This window comes from Delphinapterus leucas, chromosome X (assembly GCF_059928025.1).
Source record: "Delphinapterus leucas isolate spDelLeu-1000000601 "Yukka" chromosome X, BTC_Dleu_Yukka2, whole genome shotgun sequence".
Taxonomy (NCBI): Eukaryota; Metazoa; Chordata; class Mammalia; order Artiodactyla; family Monodontidae; genus Delphinapterus; species Delphinapterus leucas.
The window spans coordinates 94,150,038-94,173,721 of NC_143150.1; the positions used below are offsets into that span (position 1 = coordinate 94,150,038).

The following is a 23,684-nucleotide window of genomic DNA, read 5'->3' on the forward strand; positions in this document are numbered from 1 at the left end:
TTTTAAGTTGTGTATTCTTGGATAAATAAGGAACCTATACTGTGTGTGTATGTCTGTGTGTGTGTGTGTGTGTGTGTGTGTGTGGTGAACGTACAGTCACTTCAAGTCCAGCCCAACCGTAACCTCACCTGAGACGCTATATACTCTATTTAGGTCTCTAGTATGGAAATGATGACGCTGTATTGAAGTTATTTGTTCACGTTTGTTTTCTTCACTAGAATGTAAGCTACTGAAGGTCAGAAGCTGTCACTCTTTGGTGGGTGCTTGTTGAAAAGAACAGATACTTATTTAATGCAGTAGTTTAGGGTTATGGAGGACCAACGGCTTAACTGCATAAACTCTTGAGATTTCCTCCAGCTCTTGACTTCCAGTGACCCCCATCTCTAGTTTGTGTGAGATTTTATACGTTAAGTATTAAAATCATTTACCCTCACTGTGTATGTTCTTCCTCCAACTCTGTCCCGGGCTTCTAAAACCAAAACATTAACTTCATGTTCTGCTAAGAGTTTGGCGGCAGATAATCCTAAAAGGAAAAAAAAGGAAAACAAAGTCGAGGAACATATTAACACCTATATGTGAAACATTCAACATTTAAACAGGTCTACATATAATATAAATGCAGGTATCAGACACAATTCATTGACTGTGCTATCTAATAAATTCTGAGCATACTGTGATGAACTGAGCCACCAATTTTATAATCTAGCATATATTACATTATCTATCATAAGTTAATTTTATTATCTATCATAAGGTTGGTTGAAAAAATGTAATAATTTAAAAAATATATTTGGGGGGTTTTGGTGATAATCATATGTAAGGGAATTTGTTGAACCCCTAAATCAACCCTTATCACGCCACTCTTCTAGAAATCCTGATTGTATAAACAGAAGTATGTTTTCCTGGAAATTCCCCCTGGCTTACACCAGCCCCCAGTATCTCTGTGCTTTTCTCAATTTAAACCCCCCCTATAATGACCTCCTATCATTTAAACCTGGATTACATGCTTGCTATATCATGTTTTCCCCACTAGATTAAAAGTTACCAAAGGCAGGAACCATGTTTCATACTTTATTTATTGGCTCAAAGCTGAGTACAGGCTTTCACTCATAAACAAAAACCTTCATAGAAGATAGATTTTTAAACCCAGTATAGTAAGGGAATCCCCTGGCAGTCCAGTGGTTAGGACTTGGTTCTTTCACTGCCGTGGCCCTGGTTCAATCCCTGGTCAGGGAACTAAGATCCTGCAAGCCACACAGTACAGCTCAAAAAAGGCAAAACACAAGCAAACAAAAGTATAGTAATACCAGAAAAGTAGAGGAAAGTGTTGTGGATTAACATTATATCAAGGGTGCATGTTACCAACATGACTTATCACTGATGTTAATCTTGTTCACCTGGCTGAGGTAATGTTTGCCAGGTTTCTCCACTGTAAAGTTATTCTTTTTTTCCCCTTCCATGCTATACTCTTTGGAAGGAAGTCTATGTACAGCCTGCACTTAAGAAGTAGGGAGGTATGTCCTACTTCCTTGAGGGTGGAGTATCGACATAAATGATTTGAAATTCATCTGCACAGGAGATTTGCCTCTTCTCTCCCATTTATTTATTTACTTAACCACTGACTTATACCCCTATGGAGTCATACATAGTTGTTTTATACTTTGGGCTATAGTCCAATACTATGTTATTTATTTTGTTGCTCAAATTGTTTCAGCTTTGGTCACTGGGAAGCTCTTGTGTCCCTCTGATGTGCCTGCATCATTATGTGTGTATGCGTGTGTTTGAGCACTTCCTTACTTTCTGGCATTAAGAGATGTTCCAGGCTCTTCTTGTCTTTCTCTGCCCAGCCCTACAATCAGCTATTTCTTCAGTGAGCCTTGGTTCCTTTTATTGGAGAACAGTATTAGAAATCAAGATCTGGGTTCTAGGTGTGCCCATCACTACTGGGCTATCATTGCTTCTGGGACTTCTCAGCTCACAGAGTAAGGAAATAAATGTCTGTATTCACATTTTTAAATCTATCAATACATTTTTGCACTTCAAATGCTATCTTATACCTAGTTATCTTTATCCTCCTGTTACAAAAAATACGAAGCAGACTACACAGATAAACATATTTCAAGGAGAAAAAAAAATGTTAGAATATTAGGGTGAAAGGGAAATAAGAATGACACCAGGGATAAGTTTAGTAAAATGATACAAATGATACCTCAATATGTATACCAGTGGTTGAGGAGAGGAACTATTCTTAGTGATTTTAAAACTCAGTAACTTGACAGTTCTAATGGTATATATCCTAAAGACAAAAAAGAGCTGCAAACATTTTGTTCAGTAATCATTTTGTGGGTGCTAGGATTAGAACTATTATTTTGAGGCCATTATTTATATAATGCAGAATAAAGCAAATGAGTAATCAGGCTGCTGTCACTGAGATCCAGGGTTTTGGGCCTGGAGATCAGGAAATTTAGATGAAAGAACAATGAAATTAAGGGCAAATTTAGGGCAGGAAATATACAAGATGGGTCTGGAACCTCAAGTCACCAGAAAGCAAGGAGGCTAACAGAGACCACGAGGAGTGTGACAAAGAGGCTCAGAAACCTACCTAGGTGAACTCCCACTGGCTAGAGATGGAACAATTTGAGTATCAAGTAAAAATAACAGGGACTTCCCTGGTGGCACAGTGGTTAAGAATCCACCTGCCAATGCAGGGGACTCGGGTTTGAGCCCTGGTCTGGGAAGATCCCACATGTCACAGAGCAACTAAGCCTGTGTGCCACAACTACAGAGCCCGCGTGCCACAGCTACTGAAGCCCGTGTGCCTAGAGTCCGTGCTCCGCAACAAGAGAAGCCACCGCAATGAGAATCCCGCGCACCGCAACAAAGAGTAGCCCCCACTGGCTGCAACTAGAGAAAGCCCGCGTGCAGCAAGGAAGAGCAAACACAGCCAAAAATAAATAAATAAATAATAACAAAGGCAATGGCTTAAATCCACTCATAATAATACTAAACAAACAAACAAAACCTCTCATTGGTCACCTTTGGAGAATGCTAAGGAACAAACTTATCATTTAAAAAAACAAAAAAGGGTCTTCCCTGGTGGCGCAGTGGTTGAGAGTCCGCCTGCCAATGCAGGGGACACGGGTTCGTGCCCCGGTCCGGGAAGATCCCACATGCCGCGGAGCGGCTGGGACCGTGAGCCATGGCCGCTGAGCCTGCGCGTCCGGAGCCTGTGCTCCGCAACGGGAGAGGCCACAACAGTGAGAGGCCCGCGTACCGCAAAAGAACAAAAAAACCCCAAAAAACAATTTGGCATTCATTCTACCCTCCTTATTTGCACCAAACCTCAAGGCAACCAAATAGCTAACAAAGGGAGGTTTCGCTGTATAAAAGTATGCTAGCTAATAAGTGAAGACAGGAATAATTAGAACATCAGCATTTTGCAACCCCTAATGAATTAATAGATCTGGTGCAATGATTGTCAACAGCTGCTAACATGACAAAAAAAAGAGATAACCAGATGTTACTTGCCTCTTAATGGAAGCACATACCACCATGTATGAAGTAGTTACAAAGAAGGAAGGAAGGAAGGAAGGAAGGGAGGGGGGGAGGGTGGGGAGAAAGGGAAGGAGCAAACAATCTAAATTCTAATGTGATCCAGCCTCTAGATCTGATACTTAGGGGCCAGAAAAACATGTTAAATAATACCACTGGGATGCAATCAACAAAATCTAGATTATAGGATTTATACAGGAGTACCCTGGGTTTTTCTGTTTGTTTTTTAAAACAACTCGCCCCCTCCTGCTCTCTTTCTCCTTTCTTCACCAGCTTTTCCTACAATAAACCTCTTACATGGCTAGTTATGTCTTGATGTCTGCTCTCAGAGAAGCCAGACTGACAACAGTATTTTGTTCATACACAGAATGGTATGAAATGGTCACAGAAATGGTCAGAGTCAAGGATGAGTTTGGGTCTGTAAGATCTAAAATGCAGGGAGGCTAAACCATAATATCCAGCACTGCTGTCTGCTAATGTTTGTATGTATTTTTGACCCCTTCAAGTACAGTGTACCCTTACACTGCTGACATCCACCCAAGATTTAGGTGTGCAACGAATATTTGGAATCTGCTCACAAAGAAAGGCATCCCGTGACAGTTTAAATAAATGCAAACTAATGTCTGCAAACCTTGGTGCAATGTGCTTTCTGGGACACAGCCAAAGGCTTCTTCTGCTGACCATCATAAAAAAAAGGATGAAGGTGTAATGAAAAACATGTTTATGCATAAATCTTTGTTGTTATGTCTGACTATTTCTGTAGGATTAAGTCTTAGAACAGAGATTACTAGGTCAAAAGATTTGAATAATTTTTAGGCTCAAAGCACCACTCTGTACTTAAAAGCAGAGAAACTCAAGATGCAAAAAGTTGAATTGCTTCCCAGTTCCCCTTAGTCAATCTAACCATAAACCAATTAGATAGATAAAAACACCCTTGGGTTTGCTAGAATTACTCGAGTAGCTCCTCTTCTGAGGAGAAGCAGAGGTGGCTCTGAATTCCAGCAGCAGTGGGACCTGCAGCTGTCCAGCCCCCAGAGGCAGCCTGGCAGTTGGTTTAGCACTTTACATCCTACAGATCAATTTCAGGTGCCCTTCCTGTTGCCTCTCACAACCATTCTTCAGAATAGATTTCATTACCCCATATTCCAGATAAGGATACCAAGTGCTTGATATGCCCACAACAAAGTCTCCTGACAAGTGAAAATTTTTACTTCTTACACCCTCACTTATAAGGCTGAAGCCTTAATAAAATTGAATCTAGTGTGTAATTCTCAACAAGTTTGGTGAGTGGGGTTCAGTGCCAATAGTAAATAAACACTACTCCAGAGGCTAAAGGAGGGGAGGGAAGCAGGGCTAGCTGAGCCAGGACAAATGAGCACACCAGTGACAAAGGTCGTTTCGCACTTTGGCATTTAAGGATATAAACAAAATTAAAAAGGTGGATGGACCTAGAGTCTGTCATACAGAGTGAAGTAAGTCAGAAAGAGAAAAACAAATACTGTATGCTAACATATGTATATATGGATTCTAAAAAAAAAAATGGTTCTGAAGAACCTAGGGGCAGGACAGGAGTAAAAACACAGACGTTTTAGAGAATGGACTTGAGGACATGGGGAGGGGGAAGGGTAAGCTGGGACGAAGTGAGAGAGTGGCATGGACATATATACACTACCAAATGTAAAACGGATAGCTAGTGGGAAGCAGCCGCATAGCACAGGGAGATCAGCTCGGTGCTTTGTGACCCCCCAGAGGGGTGGGAGGGAGGGAGACGCAAGAGGGAAGAGATATGGGGACATATGTATATGTATAACTGATTCACTTTGTTATACAGCAGAAACTAACACACCATGTAAAGCAATTATACTCCAATAAAGATGTTAAAAAAAATTCCCAAAATAACAAACAAACAAACAAAAAGCTGAAAAAAAAATGGTTGGTCTGCATTACAGGAAAATGATTGGCCCTATCCTGGCAAGGAAAGTTTAAGCTCTTAGTTTCAGAAATAAGGAACATGTTTAAAACATTTAAAAGGGATTCCAGAAAAATGGTTTCCAAAAGGTCTTGGAATTTGAAGGGGGAAGATTTAAGTCATTTAGAAAAATATTTTTTTAAGATGCTGAATAAATTGGGGGGGGTACTGTTTCAGTTTGCATGTTTATTGTGAAGAAGACTCTGATAAGGAACCTCCATAGTAATTTAAAGCTAGAAAATACAGAATATGGAAATACAATCAAGATGCCATTAGAAAAAGTTATTTTTGAATAATAACTAATAACTAATTTTGAATAAATAACTCAGTAAGTCATAAATAAAGCACAGGCAAACACTTGCAGTCCAGAAAGGCTTTTTCTAATATATTGACTGTGGCTGTCTGTTGATTCGAATGGAAAAAAAAAAAAACCTAAGATAATGTCTGCTTACATCTTGAATCAGGCATCTTGAATTATATTCCTTAATTCTTTTTTGTTATTATTCTGTGTATCACTGTGCATCCTACCCTCCCCTCACTACAAAATTCAGTAATCACTTATAGAAAAAAAATCGTATGTCAACTCCACAGATTAGTTTAAGGGCTTTTGACATAAACTTCAAAATAAATAAATAAAAGCCTGTCTTTTTTTTTTTGGTAAATGGGATAAAACTGTTAGAAAAGAAAAGGTTTTTTTTGTTTTGTTTTGTTTTTTTAAGAAAAGGTTTTTAAGTCTGAAGGTAAGTCACCAAATACAATGTAGCTACTAAAAAACAGATTTTAAAATCAAATATTTTTTTACTTTCAAATCAAATATTTGTTATGAAAAGAGAAAATCTCATATTAAACCTATTTCATCTTGTTCCAAAGAAATATAGATTAGCCAAAGCTGAGAGCATTGTGCATTACAGCTCTTCCTGTCATTCATTTTCTATCATTTAATGGCCACATAGAATCTAGGACAATAGAAGAAGCCTGCTTCCCACCCACCTCTCTTGGCACCCCTCCCCACCTCCAAGACAGGGAAAGGGTTTAGCACAGGGGCTTGCTAGTAAATGGTTAACAACCATCCCTGGCCTCAGGGGATGGAGGGGACTCCTGATTTGCAGCATTTGGGTTTCCATGGTGTATATACACTCTCCACATGGCTGATTCAAAATCACCAGTGTGATTACTACCAGTGTGATATCATTGACCGTGAAACTGGGAAGAGAAGTGTTCAATCAGGATCAGTCCTTTCATGACAGTAGAAGCTGGCTCCAACACACACTGTCAGACCTATAGACTCCTGGCCTCAGGTCAAGTCTCAAGTCTGGGAGAGAGTCTATTAGATCGGCAAGTGTATGAGATTCATTGGTGTCCTAGACTCTCAAGTGTCCTAGTGTCTAGCCTGTGAATCTCCCATGGGTGTGTTTGAAGGAAGAGGTCTAAGCGGGCACAGGCAAAATATCCCTGCCCCTGCACCAAGAGCTCTTCCTCTCCCAAATCATGGCAAACTGAGCCCATTAGGAGGAAAAGAACCCCAAACTCCCAAATGTCCTGTGGTTTTCTGTGACAGTAGAGAGCCTGGAGAAGCTAAATGCACAGAGTTTGTTAAAGCCCTATTATGTACATAAGGATCTGATCACTTTCAAAATGCAAAAACCTGAAAAAGGGAAAATAGCAGATTATGGCACAAGAGAAACTTTAATCACTTTGCAATTAAGTATTTTAAATAGGGATAATGAGTTTAAAACATGGGCTTCCCTGGTGGCACAGTGGTTGTGAGTCCGCCTGCCGATGCAGGAGACACGGGTTCGTGCCCCGGTCCGGGAAGATCCCGCATGCCACGGAGCAGCTGGGCCCGTGAGCCATGGCCGCTGAGCCTGCGCGTCCAGAGCCTGTGCTCCGCAACAGGAGAGGCCACAACAGTGAGAGGCCCGCGTACCGCAAAAAAACAAAACAAAACAATATGGGCTTCCCTGGTGGTGCAGTGGTTAAGAATCCGCTTGCCTGTGCAGGGGACACGGGTTCGAGCCCTGGTCCGGGAAGATCCCACGTGCCGCGGAGCAACTAATCTCGTGCGCCACAACTACTGAGCCTGCGCTCCAGATACCGCGAGCCACAACTACTGAAACCCGCGCCTAGAGCCTGTGCTCCGCAACAAGAGAAGCCACCACGATGACAAGCCCGCGCACTGCAACGAAGAGTAGCCCCCGCTCTCTGCAACTAGAGAAAGCCCGCACCCAGCAACGAAGACCTAATGCAGCCAAAAATAAATAAATAAAATAAATAAATTTATTTAAAAAAACCCAACAATATAATTCCTCTTCTGGTTTCTCTCTCTTCAACCATTTGGGTTTTAGAGAAACCAACATAAAATAGGTCAATGGATTTATTAGAGAGGCTTAAAAAAAAAAAACACCAAGTCTGCTAAAAGCACACCTCATATGAGAGTTCAGGCAATTGTTAATCCTGGTTATTAGATCAGGAGAGCCTGGGTGAGATGATGTATCCAGCCAGCAGTGCTGTTGCCATGGCAACCTCAAACCAAGCTCCAGCTTCTTAAAGCCACTGCCCATGGAAACTGTTTCCACAGATTCTGCAGTGCTTCCAATGTCCTGAGATGGTTACATCCCCACAGAAATGGGATAGGAAACGATTTAAGCCACACAGCACACCTGGAGAAGGAATTAATATCAGCAACAAAGTCTTTGAGGAAATGGTCCTTTGCTTCCTGGGCTATAAATCTGTACCCCTGCCTTCTCTACCTCACCAAGGGCTCTTTCCTTTACTTCTTCAAGTACACTCACATTACGAAAAAAGAGAAATTTGTCCATTTGACTCGTGCTACCCTTTCCAGTTCAATTACTGATTTTCCTTCTACAACAAATGATTAGAACAAACCTTGAAATGTAGCATATTCCTCATGAAAAATGTCCAGTGACCCCACTTTCAATACGGACAAGTGATATAGTCATCTGTCACAAGCTGCTGTATTTTTCTTCTTAGCACACATCACCACCTGGCACTCTATATACATCTGCTGCTTCCAACCACTGCAATCTTAGCCACTCTTGTCCAAACTACTGTGGCCTTTTGCCCTTGTCCAAGGCAACATGACCTCTTGCCCAGAGATCTGCCTCTTAAGTAGTGTGTTATATGTGTTAGACACCTTTGCATCCCTAGAATAGAGCCTACCGTGTTGCAGGTGCTCAAACACTCATTGCAATGAACAGAGGAACCACATACCAAGAAAAGAAAACCATGCTCACCTGGATGAGGGCAATGGGGAAGTTTCTAATGCTACTTAGATTATATTTATCTCAAGTAGCTAAGAAAGACTGACAAGGACAGGGTGTCTGGTCATTTAAACCTTTATGCCCAAGTAAATTCGCAGATTCTTAATACTACTAGTACATTTTCTGGTCTTTGAACCAGTATTACGCTTTTTTTAGCAAAAGAGAATGGAGAATATCAATGTGCACACAAACTTGTCCCCGATACATACATACATACAATACAGCCATTCTTATTATCTATCATCTATCTATCTACCTACCTATATCTATATTCATCTGTATTTTGTGCTTCCTTTCAGACAAATAATTACCTGCTTTTGAAAATGCCAAATCTTCTGATCCCTCTGATAAGCTAAAAAGACAGAACTGTCTCAAATGATAAATAGATAAAAGCTAACAATTAACTTCAATTTGCCCTGAATTCAACAGACTTGTTGTCTAGACAGTTCTAATTTATTTGATTATTGTTCAGCATTCATCTTCACTTTAGATAAATGGATCTCACACGACTTAGGGAATGCAATTACTCCTTAATTCATTATTTGCCCCATTCTTTCACTGAAACTGAAAATACACCAAGTGTATTTCCAAAATGTTTTATGGAATACTAGTCCTCAAGATGCTCTGGGGAAAAGTATCAATGTTCATGGAAGTTGGGACATATGCTGTTTCTCCTTCTGGGAAGTGTATGGTGCACACTGGCATATTAAAGGCTCTGATAAGTCCTGCAGTGAAGAGATTCGTTTAACTTAGCATTTCTCCACCTTTTGCCTTAAAAAAAAATTACATCTCAAAAAATACACTTTGGGAAAGCTGGTTTTAAATAAATGAATGAATGAAGAATATATGCAGACATGCAAGAAAATGGTCTTTCACTTAAGCCACAGCCCACAGCTAACTCATTTAATCTGAAAAAAAAAAAAGTCACCTGAAAGGTCATCCTTGTTACATTTCAGAATTTATCCAAAATCCACAGCACTTCTGTCAAGCATTATTTTCTCCATGAAACCCTTTCCTGTCTGTCATTTCCTTCTCCCTTTTTGTGCCACCACTGAAGCCCTGAACCAACCTCAAACACCAAGGGCACTTCAGGTTCATGGTTGTAACCCCTGCTACATAGAGGGGTCCCATGCCTCACACGGTCACTGGAAAGACAAATAGACTAACATAAATTAAGAGAACTTAACTCCTCCATTTGGGTCTGAATTTTGTCAGATGCCTTAAATGACCAATGTCCTTTATAAAGTAATTACAAATGCATATTAAATTGAAATGTGTATTTAATATCGATGGCTTCAATTCAATACGTAAAATCCGTAAACACCAATCTTAGAAAACTATTTAAAACTCACATCAACCACCACAGCCTTCCATTTTCTTCACCAATATTGTCTCCCCAAATTCTTTCTTTTCAAAACATGGCAGGTTCACTGTTATATTTATCATGGTCTTAAGGTAGGAAATGGAGGTGCCTTATTTTTCAGCCTAGATGTCTTGACTGTTTTTATTATTGTCTATTTACATATTCATTACTGGTAACTGTCTAATGACCTAATAAATCCTTTGAATTCTTATTTTTCTTATTTTTCACCACTCTGTGAGTCTCAGTATCAGCCCCAAATCTTTACATTATAGGGACAGTGACAATGAAGAGGTTTCCAGAATATCAGATGTTGGCCTGGTGCAGGGAAAAAAAAGTCTATGCATAAAAATATGCTTTTATTTTTGGTGAAAAGGTCCAATAGCTTTCATCAGATATTCAAAGGGACATTTGCTCCAAAAGGTTAAGAACCACTGATCTAAACTATTCAAATAATTGCTATACATTGTCCTAAAACCACCAGGAATGGACTTTTCAAAAAGGAAATAAATTCTTCATATAAAAGTCATCCATCCTAATAGGGTGCCTAATATTTTTAAATTTAAATGTTCATGAAACAGGGGAATTTCCTGGTGGTCCAGTGGTTAGGACTCCGTGCTTCCACTGCAGGGTCACAGGTTCAATCCCTAGTTGGGGAACTAAGGTTCCGCAAGCCGGGCGGCCAAAAAAAAAAAAAAATGTTCATGAAGCAGTAACATGTGATGTAATATAGTCTAAAATATGAATTACTGTGAAACAACAGCCACTAGTTTTTAGAGCATCAAGCCTCAAAGTAAAACAATAATAAAAGTTTACTGCAGTTCTGTGAATGAGCCTATAAAGCAAGCCTAAGTGAGGTGGGGTATATTCCAAGGTCAAGTTATGCCACTAAGAATACTGTAGCATTTGGTAATTCATTTGACCCTCCTGAGCCTCCATTTTGGTCCCTTTGAGCTGTTACAGGCTGCAATTCTGTGACCCTTGAACATGGTGAATATGTAATTAACTCAACTCTCAAAGCTTATCACCTGGTTTTTATGTTCTTATTGACAGTCTTACCTAATAAATCAACTGAATATTGCTGTAAAGTGGGATTTCTTTCCTTTGGCCTGGCAACAACTAGAAAAGGGCTTTTAAACTAAGGCTCAGAGGAGCCATGGAAAAGGTGTGAATGAGCACCTGTAAGGCAGACCCAGATCCTGATTTAAGTTAGTGTAGGATGTCAGTATGATGGATGATGAAAACCATTTCCAGAATGCAACATGGAAGGAAAAAGTGTTGGGGAGAGGGTCCAAAAGAGAAAGCTGAAGACATAGACCTTTAGGAAGCCAGCTATGCTGAAAAAGATACTGGAAGATATATCATACATAACTTAATCCAACCTCTAATTTTACAGCTGACAGAACTGTGGTTCAAAGATTTGAAGCTGCCTTAATTCATAAGACTAGATGACAACATAATAAAGAACAGATTATCCAAAGGAGAACACAAATTGCTGGTAAAGCTGTAAAACATTTTTCAAATAAAAGGAGAAAGAAGTCCTAACAATCAACTTGTCTCAAACACTTACAACATTTAAAAATGTAACTGACGTCTTTTGATTCATTTTGTGCAGTTCTAATCACTCAAATTTAAAATGAAAAGTAACTGCCACTATGAAATCTATCTCATACATGCAAATGTAGTCTTCAAACCAGTGCTCATTGGATGTCTACACTCTTGCAAACCCCTGTATGTGACATGAAACTACAATATTACCTTAGTCTTTTTGCACATACCTGCAACCAAATACTGGCAAGATTTATCATATGTAAAATATGTGTATGTCACACCTGTACAAAGATCGTATGACCCAATATTTGCCAATAACAGACTCCCACATTTCCTTTTCTTAATTATTGGTCTCTATGATCCAATTATACTATAGTTATACTATATTTATACAATTATACTATACTTAGATCTATTGGGTTTTGTTTTGTTTACCTTTTTGGGCTGCACCACGTGGCCTGCGGGATCTTAGTTCCCTGACCAGGGATAGAACCCATGCCCCCTGCAGTGGAAGCATGGAGTCTTAACTGCTGGACTGCCAGAGAAGTCCCTAGATCTATTGTTAAATATATTTTTCACATTAGCTGAGTATTATGTATAGATTCATATCAATTAGTATTGGCCAAATGCTAAAACTGCCCATTAAATGTCAGATAAACCCCAGAGCTCATTCAACTATGAAGATATCAAAGAATCAGAACCCAAATAAATGTAATTCTTGTATTCTTTCTTCAACATTAAAAGTTAATAAAGTAAAAGAATCCTCGCTTATTTTTTTTTTTTTTTTTTTGGTACGCGGGCCTCTCACTGTCGTGGCCTCTCCCGTTGCGGAGCACAGGCTCCAGACGCGCAGGCTCAGCAGCCATGGCTCACGGGCCCAGCTGCTCCGCGGCATGTGGGATCCTCCCAGACCGGGGCACAAACCCGTGTCCCCTGCATCGGCAGGCAGACTCTCAACCACTGCGCCACCAGGGAAGCCCCCCTCGCCTATGTTTGAGAAAACAAAATTAGGGCCAAGAAGTGTTCTGAAAGGCAGAAAATTCATGCTTAGCTGGCAGTGAACCTCAGAGTACCTAAATAACCAAGGCACTGAAACTAAGTGGCATATTTTTTAATGTAAGCTTCCCTTAGTCACTACAAAACTGTACGGTATGTGTTGCCAAGTTCTGAGTTAAAATGCCTAAATCACTCCTAGCAGAAATGCTTCTTCAGGGTGATGTATTTCAGCAAAAAGGGAAACTGGGGTATGTTGTGGACTCACTGGCAGGATTCAGAACATTAGTCAATCTTCTTGCGAAATGGCTTTTCTGTCTCCGATGATGAGAAAGATTCCATCCCAGCTGCTCTTACACAGCACGGTGTTCCGGGCGGCTGTGCTCTCAGTTCTTTTAGTGGAGCTCAGCTCGTGGATACAAATATAGGGAGGTTCTATTGCTTAGTCACTATTTGGAAAAAGCTCTCTCTCCAAGACACTTGGAATTTAATTTCAAAAAAACATGGAAAAATTCTAATCACCCAGGACTATCCGGTGTTATGATGAAAGCGTTTTCACTGTGCCCTGGCTAAATGTGGGGCAGATGTAGCACACTGGGGTAATCTCAGCAACTACCAGGATCACATCGCTAGAGGCACAGTAGGCAACTGTTTTCCTCCAGTAGAACTCTTGTCATGGGTTTAAGTTAAACACTACTCATGTATGGCTTAGGGCCTCCTGACTCCGTATCTGTGCTCATCCATACTCTCTTGTTTGGTGTGTCTTTTTTCCATCCTCTTATCTCTACCTGTTAAAATCATACTTATCTCTCAGGGTCCTGGCATTTTCTTCAGATTCATAATATTAATATTTCTCTCATTCTATGCATGTCAATTATCTTCTCACTTGATTACTTCTTGCAAGAGGATGGGGCACCTTATGGGCAAGGACACTTCTTACTCCTCATTATATACCTCTTCTAGCTACTGCCTGGCATACGGTAGAGGCTCCCAAAATGCTTGAACGAGTCCAGGCCCCAGGGCCACCCCTACCCATAATGAGCTGCTTTGAGGGGTACAGGATTCCCTTTCCCTAGATGTGTTCAAAGCTACAGCCAGATAATTACTAAGGAGGTGCCGTCGAGAGGATTAAAATCTTACGTGATTGGACTACACTGTCTTTTAAAAACTCCTTTGGCCCAAAGACTCTGAAGTATGCACTGTCCCCCGGAGGTGGGCGTTTTCCACCCCTCTTTTCCTTTTATTCTCTCTCCCTAAAGACAGCTAATTCAGAAATTCTCAGTTAGGAGCAGATTTTAAAATCTTATACCACTGGGTTTCTGTCACTTGTTGTATCTGTGTCAGCTTATGAGTAAGAAGTAGCATGTAAAGTCAGTGACTCAACTGCTATATTTAAAATAACATCAAGAAAGAGAACATAAAATAAGTTCAAATGGTCAGATATAGATTACAAGCTCCACAAGAGGAGAGAAAAATCCAGAGAACCAGAACAATCAAGGAAAAGAGCGTTAATTGGGTATTGAAGAACGGATAGGATGTAAATGTTCAGAGAGAAGCACTTTCGTGTTAGGAAAAAAACAAAAACAGGGAAGGAATGGAGGGACAAAATAAACATGGTGTAGCACTGGAGACAAAAGAGCAGTGTGACTAAAGCTATGTTAGGGATGGTGGGAAATGCTACTGCTCCAACAAGGTGGGACTAGATACGTGGAGGGGTGGGTGGAGCTTGAAAGGCTGGCAATATACTATTGAACATCCTGAGCAGAACAAGGTGATGAAAGAAGTGTTTTTAAAAAATCAAGTCTGGGATGGACATGAAGGGAGAGCCCAAAGTGTGGCCACTGGGAAGATGGTCATAACCTGGTGAGTTGAAGGGGTTAAGGTTCTGTCCGGGGGATGGGGGACACACAAGAGAGGAAACAGCCCAAAGGAGGAGTTAGAAGGATCTGTTGACTGGGTGTAAGAGATAAAACAGAAGGATGCGTCAAAAATGATGGAAAGGATGGTGGTACCAAGAACAGAGTCAAGGAAGTGAGGAAGAGAAGCTAGGTTGGAGGGTAAGGAGGCTTTTGAACATGTTGAGTATGAAGTAAGAATAAGACAATCAAGTGTGAAATACCCAAGAGCAGATAAGCTATGGGACAGGAGTTGGGAGAAAGTAAAGGATTCAAACTAGAAACTTAAGAGCTTCCTATAGATAAAGGGAAAGGTGAGGCCCTAGAATGAAAAAGAGAGGGAGTGCGTAAGAGCCCCAAAGTGATGAATAGCTGAACCTCGAGGCCGTTTCAAAAGTAGAAGGTCGCAAGAATATGGGCACAATGAAAGGAACAGAAAAGGAGCAAACAGTGTGGGATAAAAATTCAGGATCCAATAGTGTCACAGAAGGCATGAAAGAAGTTTCAAAAAGGACTTGGTGATAGATGATGGACAAGGGCCAGAGCATGTTGAAGTTACCATTATACTACTTACAAATGAGTGCGGGGTGGGGGCTTCCCTTCTCAATTACTAATAGAGTACATAAAATTACTTAATTGGTGAGTGGGAGGAAAAAGGGATTTTGTGGCTGTAAGACATGCTGTTCCATGATTTTTAATGACAAAAGGGAGATATATTAAGATGCTGCTATTCTTTGTGCAGAGATAGTTATGAAGAAATGAAAGATAATTCTGTTCATATGGACTGCTTTTGAGGAATTGAGGATTTGTATGCTTCTGGGAGCTATTTTGTTATATAATAGGAATAACACTGCATATGCAAAGTATTGGCCATATATTATAAGTATGTGGGTAACATATTAAAATGTGCCAGTCCTGACAGAAGAAATATCCAAAAGCATTTAAAACTGGTATGGGGACTATTAAGTAATTCATGGGATACTGCTAAGCACACACAAAGATGAGGTGTTTCTGAGCTCGAGAACCCTTGGGAAGTAATGCCTCTCACCTGCTCGTGAAACACCCAGTCTGTGTGCAGGGTTTATGCTAAGCCAGACTTGCATCTACTTTCATTTTAGTTGTGAACCATCTGGCAAGACACCACAGCCAGGAAGCAATGTTTCTGGTCAGTTTGGGTGTTAAAATCAAATCTGACCGATAAGAGATGATATTAAAGGAATCCCAGTGCCTGTTCCACTGTCACTGATGAAGTGGAAGTTGGGTTCTGGAATAGGAGTGTGAACTACTGTGCAAGAAATGCTCTCTTCTTCCCCCAAGTGGAAATGAACAAATTAATAATTAATAGTGACCACGGAAAGATCCAGGTTTTGAGGAGGCTGAAGCTTATAAAATTTGGGTGCCCTCTTCAAGAAAAAAAAGAAAAGAATGCAAAAAGAAAATACAAGATTCAGCATGAAACTGGTTATTTATTTAGAATGAGAACCAGAAGGGACCTGCAGTTGTAAGGCCATAGAGCATTAGCATGATCAGCTACATGGTAAATCCAATTCTGCTCACGACCAACTACTTGGAGTGAAGCGTGGAAAGGGAGAGAGAGCCAGTCATCAGGCAGAGAAAAAGTAACAGACAAAATGCTCCTTAAGGAATACTGGAACACAGAACAAGAAAAAGACAAGAATAAAATCCCAGAAAGAACCCTGAGTTGTGAAATATGAATGGTATAGAGATGGGAATAGAGACAGAACTCCTAATCAATTTACGCAACACATTGTCATCATATTTATTTTCCAGTGATGAACAATCACATTGCTTCTAGGAGGCTCACATACAAGAACTAGGCTTTTAGAAACACCAGTCCACTTCATTGCAGGCAGTCAACAAGTGTTTGTTGAATGAATAAATAAGCTAATAAATGAATGAAGGGAAACAAGAGAAGTACTTCTTTTCCGTACTGTCCCCCAGGATCTGCTTTCCTGATGCTCCAACATACATGCATGTTTTTATTGGCACTGGCTGGAGTTGTCAAAGCAACAGCTCATGCCAATCTCTTCTCTGGTGATTAAGACTGTTATCCGAAACAGGCCAAGTCAAAAGCTATCTTCACCCAAAAGAGTCTCCTCAAAAGGATTATACATAAAAATGGCTACTTTGGGGCACTCTACTTACTCCCTCCCACCTTATTTTTCCCTCTTTCTAAATTAGATCCTGCAGGTATATTTCAGAAATGATTAACATTCTCCCAAGTTGTGGACAGACTAGTGTGGGACTCTAGCTAGAGCTGAAACACAATTCCTAAATTTCAGACATTTTACCAATTATGACAACATAAGTGACAAATTTAATATATCAATCATGATGAGGTTTCCAGGAAGATATGGGAAAGCCTTATGCATCACTCAGCTGGTCAGCTACAAACCCAAGCCAGGACCAGAGGAACCCAGGCTTGCCAGCTGTCTCATCACAGCGCAAGATTCAGGCAGTGGGGAAAGACACAAACAGGACATTCCCTTATCTGCCCTCAGCCCATGCTTCACAGAGAGATTCCCTTTGGATAATAAATGCCCTACACTTTCTGCAAGTTCTAAAAGAAACGGCTGGAGTAGGTTAAAACTAAGAGCCCACCTCTCTCCCCCCGCCCCCACCTTTTTTTTTTTTTTAAAAAAAAAAACCTTTCCCTAAAAGATTCTTCCTCCTTCCTCTCCAGTTACCAAATTTTCTAAGGAAAAGCGCTTTGAGAAGAGCAGGACTGAAATAACACTCAATACTACCAAAATCCGTATACTGATGTTCTGTTTAGGGCAAAGGGCGTGAAATCAGTAAGGCAAAGCAGCTACCTCAGGAATTAGGAGTGAGGGTCTTAAATGGGAGAAAATCATCGCCACTTCCCCGGTTAGGTGATTTGACATCTGCAGAGTTACCTCCGTTTCTAGGTTTTGTAAAATAGGGACGAATAAAGTACCCACCTTACAGGACAGCTGAGGATTGAGAAAATCCACGTAAACTGCTAAATATAACTGCACGGCAAGAGCTAATTAAATGTTAGTATTTCATAGTAGTAGTAAAATTATTGTGCCTGCCTCCCCCAGTTCACACCACCAGCAAACCCGGCTCAACCCCACCCCCCTCCTCGCAGAATCCGGGGCCCGGCCACTGTTGCACTCTCGCATGCACAAGGGAGACCCCCACCAAACGCCACCTTGCGGCTGCAAGTCCCTCACCCCAGGCCGGCCAGGGTCGCTCAGGCTAGCGCTACGGTCCACACTGACCTGAGATGCCGCCTCCTATCACGACTACGTCGAACATGCGTCCCGCTCTATTCGCCTTCTCCTGACTCTCCATGCTCTGGTCGAGGCTCTCCCGGGTCGTGGGTAGAGGAGTGGGGCCGACCAAGGGCGGAGCGGACTTTTCTACCGACTCTCGGGGGGAGCCCGAGGGCGGAGCCGATTCCTTCACCGATACCCGGGCGGAGCCCGGTGCTGAGGGCGGAGCGGACCCTGGTACTGGTACTCCCGGGGACCCCGGGGGCGGAGCCGATTCTTCCACCGATGTTCGGGGGTAACCTAGCTCTGAGAGCTGGGTGGACTCTTGTGTTGACACTCGGGAGGAGTCCGAAAGTGGGATAGATCCTCGTACCGACCTCTCGGGGGCGGGGGCTGAGAACCGAGGTCGGGGCAGACCCTTGTACCCATTCTCGGAAAGAGTCCAAGAGCGGGGCAGATCTTGGTGCAGATAGCCGGGGGTAGTCGGGCATGGAGACCTGGCTGGACTCTTGTACTGACAGTTGGGGGGAGCTACTGGGTGTAGGAGGTCCTCGTACCGAACCCCAGGGGAAGCCGGATACTGAGGGCGGGGTGAACCCAAGTTGTGACACTTGGGGAGTGCTACTGGGTTGTGGAGGTGCTGGTACCCATATTTTGAGGAAGCTGGGCATCGAGGGCGAGATGGATTCTTGTACCGACCCTTGGAGGGAGTTCTTGGTTGTAGAAGTTCCTGGTATTGATACCCGGGTGGAGTCGGGTACTGAGGGTGGGGCGGACCGACGTCGGGACAATCGGGGGGATACTGAGGGCGGGACAGATCCTTGTATAGATGCCCGGGGGTTGCTGGTGTCCGAGTTAGAGGCTGGGGCGGCTCCGTCCGAAGTGGTCGAGCGGGTCGCAGGCGTAGGGATCCGGTCGGTCTGGAGGCGGGCGCCAAAGCCCCAGAGGCCAACCTTGGTGTCTGTGTCAGTTCTTAGGCCAGGAGCATGGCTGAGTTGGGAGGGCGCGCTGTGTCTCCGGGAGCACCCCGCGTCCGCTGCGGACGCGTTCGACAGGGCTTTGGAAAACTGACGGGAGACAGTCCGCCACTCTGAATGGATGCTCCACATGGGCGTAGAGGACGAGGCCGCGCACAAGGCGGAGGCCGGGTTCGAGATCTGCGCAGCGGGGTCCCCGACTCTGGGAGCGCTCTATGCCTCGCGCCCGCTCTCGCCGCCGCCACCTCCGCCGCAGCTGAAGGAGGCCGCTGAGTTGTGTGCGCTCATTGTTCTGTAGCGCGCGCGGGGGGCAGGCCTGGGGGGGCGATGTTCTGCTCTCCTCCGCCCCTCCCTCACGGGCGCGCGTCTCTCCCGCCCAAGCTGGCCTGGATCCGCACCCTCGGAGACCCGCCCCGAGAGCTGGGCCCACTGCGGGGTGGGGAGACGAGGCGCTGAAGCGGCCTGGCTCCGCTTTCCCCGCCTGTACGCGGCGCGCGCGCGCGCACGGGGAACCCTCCCGCCAGGTGTGGCCTGGCTACGCCACCGAAATAGGGGGTGTGGCCTGGCGAGAGTGTGGGCGTGGCCACATGAGGGTTTCAACCTGGTGATTTTATTTTTACGCTTTAACTAAAAGGAGAGGACTGAGGGGGGTAGGGGGTGGGCTCAGGGAAGCGGGTACTGAAGGAAGCGGATCTAGAAGTGGTCGCAGGGCCGCCCCCCCACCTGGTTTGGCTCTTTTATGACGTCACCAGGAGCCTGTGAGGTCTGCGCAGTCGCACTCCCTCCCTCGGGAGGGGGTTGGGGTGGGAACTACCCCCAGGGGGAGACTTTGCAGTTATTGGTTCTCAATGGGGTTTTTCAAGCTGAAGTTCTTAACCAAAATCGAAGCAAGTAGGCGAGAAAATTAAGAACTCAGCTATCACAGACTAAGTGGGACCTGCAGTTTAAAAGCGAAGGTCAATGGATGACTAAGGTGCAGAACCAAATTAACACGTGTTTCCCCATCCTACTGAAAAGAGGACTATTTAGTGCATATATTTTATTGTGCAGTCAGGCTCTTGTCTTGCTAGTTTTATCCCTTCCTTAAATTTCCACCTTATCCTCCCAGAGCTGAATTTGTCATCACTAGAGCCCTCAAAAAGACATAATTTTCACATGAATTCAGAGTAAGTGTTGAGAACTCTAGGAAGTTAACTAGTATCCATTCCCACTTACAAACATTTCTCTTGCTCACCTGCCCACCTCCCCCCTCCATTTGTATCAGATAGTATCTTGTTGAAGAAACTGTAAAGAAATACAGATTTGGTTTTTTCTTTATACAGTTTTAATAGCTTTTACTTTCTAGCAAAGGGGTTGAGACTTATGACTAAATAGTCTTAGACTTTGAAGCAAAGAAAGAGGAAATAATAAAGAATTCAGCCCTTTCTAATGTGATTCTGTCCAACTTTCTCATTTGTCCCATTGCTTTATTTTCATTCAAATATTTGATTTCATACTACGTGCTAGGCACAGGGCACGGTACTTGGGATACACATGTGACACAAGACAGCTGGAGACCTTCAGTGACATACAGCCTACTAGAGGAGCTGCAGAGGAAATAAACCACATGCTTGGTGTGTCAATTCAAACTCTGATAAATATTATTTTGGAAAGGTCCATAGTGATAAAGTGTTCGGGCGTCTAGACCATTCTGGAAGTTAACTTTGGGAGGGGGGGTATGTAAAAATGTCCTAGAAAGAGAGAACAGTGTGGATGGAGGCCCTGTGGTAGAAAGAAACATTGTTCATTGGAGTAGCTGAAAGGCAACCCATGGAGCTATGGCAAGGGGACAAGCGCGGGAGGCAAAGCTGCTGAGATCAGCTGGGCCAAAATGAGATCCTTAGTCTGTATTCTAAAGCAGTAGGAGTTCAGCTAGAGATAAAAATGTGGGAATCTTATTAAATAAATAATGGATGGAATAGATGGGCAGAAATATGAGTATTTTCTCTATTTTACTTGTTTGTATTGTATATTTTATCTTTTGTAATAAAAACAGTACAAGTTATTTTAAGATAGATATATAAATAATTGTGACATATTCTACAAGTATTATTTCCTCCCTTTGAGGCCTTGGGCAAATTACTTAACTTCTCTGTGCCTATCTCCTCAACTGTAGAATCTCTTAAGTTGTTGTATCAGTCAAGGTTCCAGCAGAAAATGGCACACCTCATTTGAAGAGAATAGCACAGAGGAAGTATTTTAAAAGATGTGGGAAGGGAATTCCCTTGCTGTCCAGTGGTTAGGACTCTGAGATTTCACTGCCGAGGGCCTGGGTTCAATCCCTGGTTGGGGAACTAAGATCCCACAAGTGGCACAGTGTGGCCAAAAAATAAATAAATAAAAATTAAAAGATGTGGGAAGATGGAGAGAAACCACAAGGAATCGTGCAGTACCCACAGGCTGGTGACAGCAAGAAGGCATGACTATAAAGGGGTAGGGGGAGAGAGCAGTAATCAGAACCTGGTGGCAGAGGTGTTTAGAAAGGGCTACCTGACACTAGCTGTGGCCTTTAGTTCAGAAATGCAGTCAGTCCACAGGAAACCCAGAGAGAGGGAGCCAGGACATATAAACACCCAACCTCCCTCTCCTCCCTCCCTCCAACAATCTCCTGCTGGTCCTCTCCATTGACCCAAGCCAATCAGAAGTTAGAAGGCAAGGAAGCCTGTTGATGCAGTCCATACAGGTCAGCCTTCAGGGAACATAACAGGTTAGAGAAAAGTGGTGGGTACACCTGGAAGGGCCAAGAGAATCTCTGTAGTGAGGTTTCAATGAGCAAATGAATATAAAATACTTGGATAATTACTCAATACTTGCCCACATTTTAATTTCTAAAAACTACACTATATTCATGTCACGGACTGTTATTTTCTTAACCATTATCCTCTTACATTAAGCATTTAGTACTTTCCATTTTTTATATAATACATAACATGGGGTTGAACATTTTTGTGACTAAAGTATTGTACATATTTCTTAGAATTTCCTTGAGATAGAATCCTAAAAGTAGAATTACGGGTAAGAGAGTGGTGGCATCTTTAAAGCTCTTTGATTGAAATTACCAAATTTCTTGCCCAAGAGATTGTCCAGATTTATACCTCATCAGCAATGTCAAAGAATGGCTGTCTTCTTACCACCTCAACTCCAACATTAAGCAAGTTAACTTTTTAACCTCTAACTTGAAAGTTGAAAGTCAACATGGTATTGCTATTCTAATCAGTGTTTCTTTGGTTATTAATAAAACACTTTCTTCACATATTTAATAGCCATTTCAATTTCTTCTGTAGTAGATGATCAACTCCTGTCTTTCTGTAGTTGATTTCTGTAAGTGCTTTATACAATAACGTATTAACCACTTGCTTGGTATTTTCACTGCAGATAGCTTTTACAACTTATATTTTAGTATTGTTTATGGCATTTTACATATGCAAAAATTTTAAATGTATGTGAGTCTATTCTTTAGTGACTTCTTCCATTGCTTCTAAACAAATTTTATTTATTTATTTGTTTGTTTGTTTGTTTGTTTATGGCCACGCCACTGGCTTGCAGGATCTCAGTTCCCTGACCCGGAATTGAACCCCGGCCGTGACAGTGAAAGTGCCGAATGCTAACCACTAGACCACCAGGGAACTCCCTTCCGTTGCTTTTAAACTTAGAGAGCTGAAGGGATAAAATCTATGTTTTCTTTGGTTTTTTGATGGTGATATTTTAAAACGGAATTATTTAATCCTAATCTATTGGTGTGTATTTTGTTATGTGCTGTAAGGTGAGGTTCTAAATAACACCCCTCCCCCCCAAACACACAAATAGTTAATCAATCATAATAAAACTATCTGTTGAAGAATCCTTGCATTCTCCACTGATTTGTTTTGCCTCATATAACACATATACTGAGATCTGATTTTGAACTCTTTCTTTTGTTATATTGACTTGCTTATTTTGCCACATTACCATCAATGCCACATTGATTTACTTATTGTTGCTTTATAGTAGGTTTTACCAGAAGAAAGGATTAATCCCTTCCCAATGCTCTTCCTTACAAATTATTTACTATATTCTTTCTATTAATATATTCTTATATATTTAAATGAATTTTAGAATCGTTTCATCAATTAAAAACTCTTTTGGTGGGACTTCCCTGGTGGCACAGGGGTTGAGACTCTGTGCTCCCAGTGCAGGGGGCCTGGGTTCAATCCCTGGTCAGGGAACTAGATCCCACATGCATGCCGCAACTAAGAGTTTGCATGCCACAACTAAGGAGCCCACCTGCTGCAACTAAGACCCGGTGCAACCAAATAAATAAATAAATACTAAAAAACAAAAACCTCTTTTGGTTAATTTAATTAGGATGATGATTATCCCTAAATGTGGATCTACGAAATTTATATTTGGCAGTCTCTTTTAACATCTTTTTAAAAGATGTCTTTATTTTCAGAATACTTATAGGAAATTGTCTTATTTATCTCTGAAATTAAACAATTTTGTGAGAATAATATGAGTCTGAGTGTGTGTGTGCGCATGTGTGGTATGATAACTATTTTCAATCTGTGGATTTTTAATTTTGGGTTTTTATTAATCCTCATGATAGGACAGTTATTCTTGTACTCTAACTTGGATTACAAAATCTGTTTTAAGTGGTTTCTTCCTGAGAAACACTTGTAATTATGTTATTAGAGCATCCTTCTATGTCCTTTATTATTAGTGTCATCTCTTTGTCCGTTTCTTCTGAATTCTGAGAGAGCTAATCATGTGTATCCTTCATATTACTCATTTAATTTTCTGAAGTTCTAATTCATTCTTTACTGTTTCT

At 42.0% G+C, this 23,684-nt stretch overlaps 1 protein-coding gene across 2 annotated transcripts in view; it reads right to left on the reverse strand.

Annotated features, from left to right (window-relative positions):
* MAOA (monoamine oxidase A) overlaps positions 1-18,813 on the reverse strand; it is an 82,402-nt gene extending 63,589 nt beyond the window's left edge. Inside the window, exons 1-2 of one of the 2 annotated variants that reach the window (XM_022556399.3) lie at positions 17,868-18,813; positions 429-523 (exon numbers count right to left, since the gene is read on the reverse strand). In XM_022556399.3, the coding sequence (XP_022412107.1) occupies positions 429-523; positions 17,868-17,940 (168 nt within the window). In that variant the 5' untranslated portion in view covers positions 17,941-18,813. The remainder of the gene's footprint in view (positions 1-428; positions 524-17,867) is intronic. The other variant, XM_089904601.1, reaches the window with a different exon arrangement.
* Positions 18,814-23,684: the final 4,871 nt, after the last annotated feature.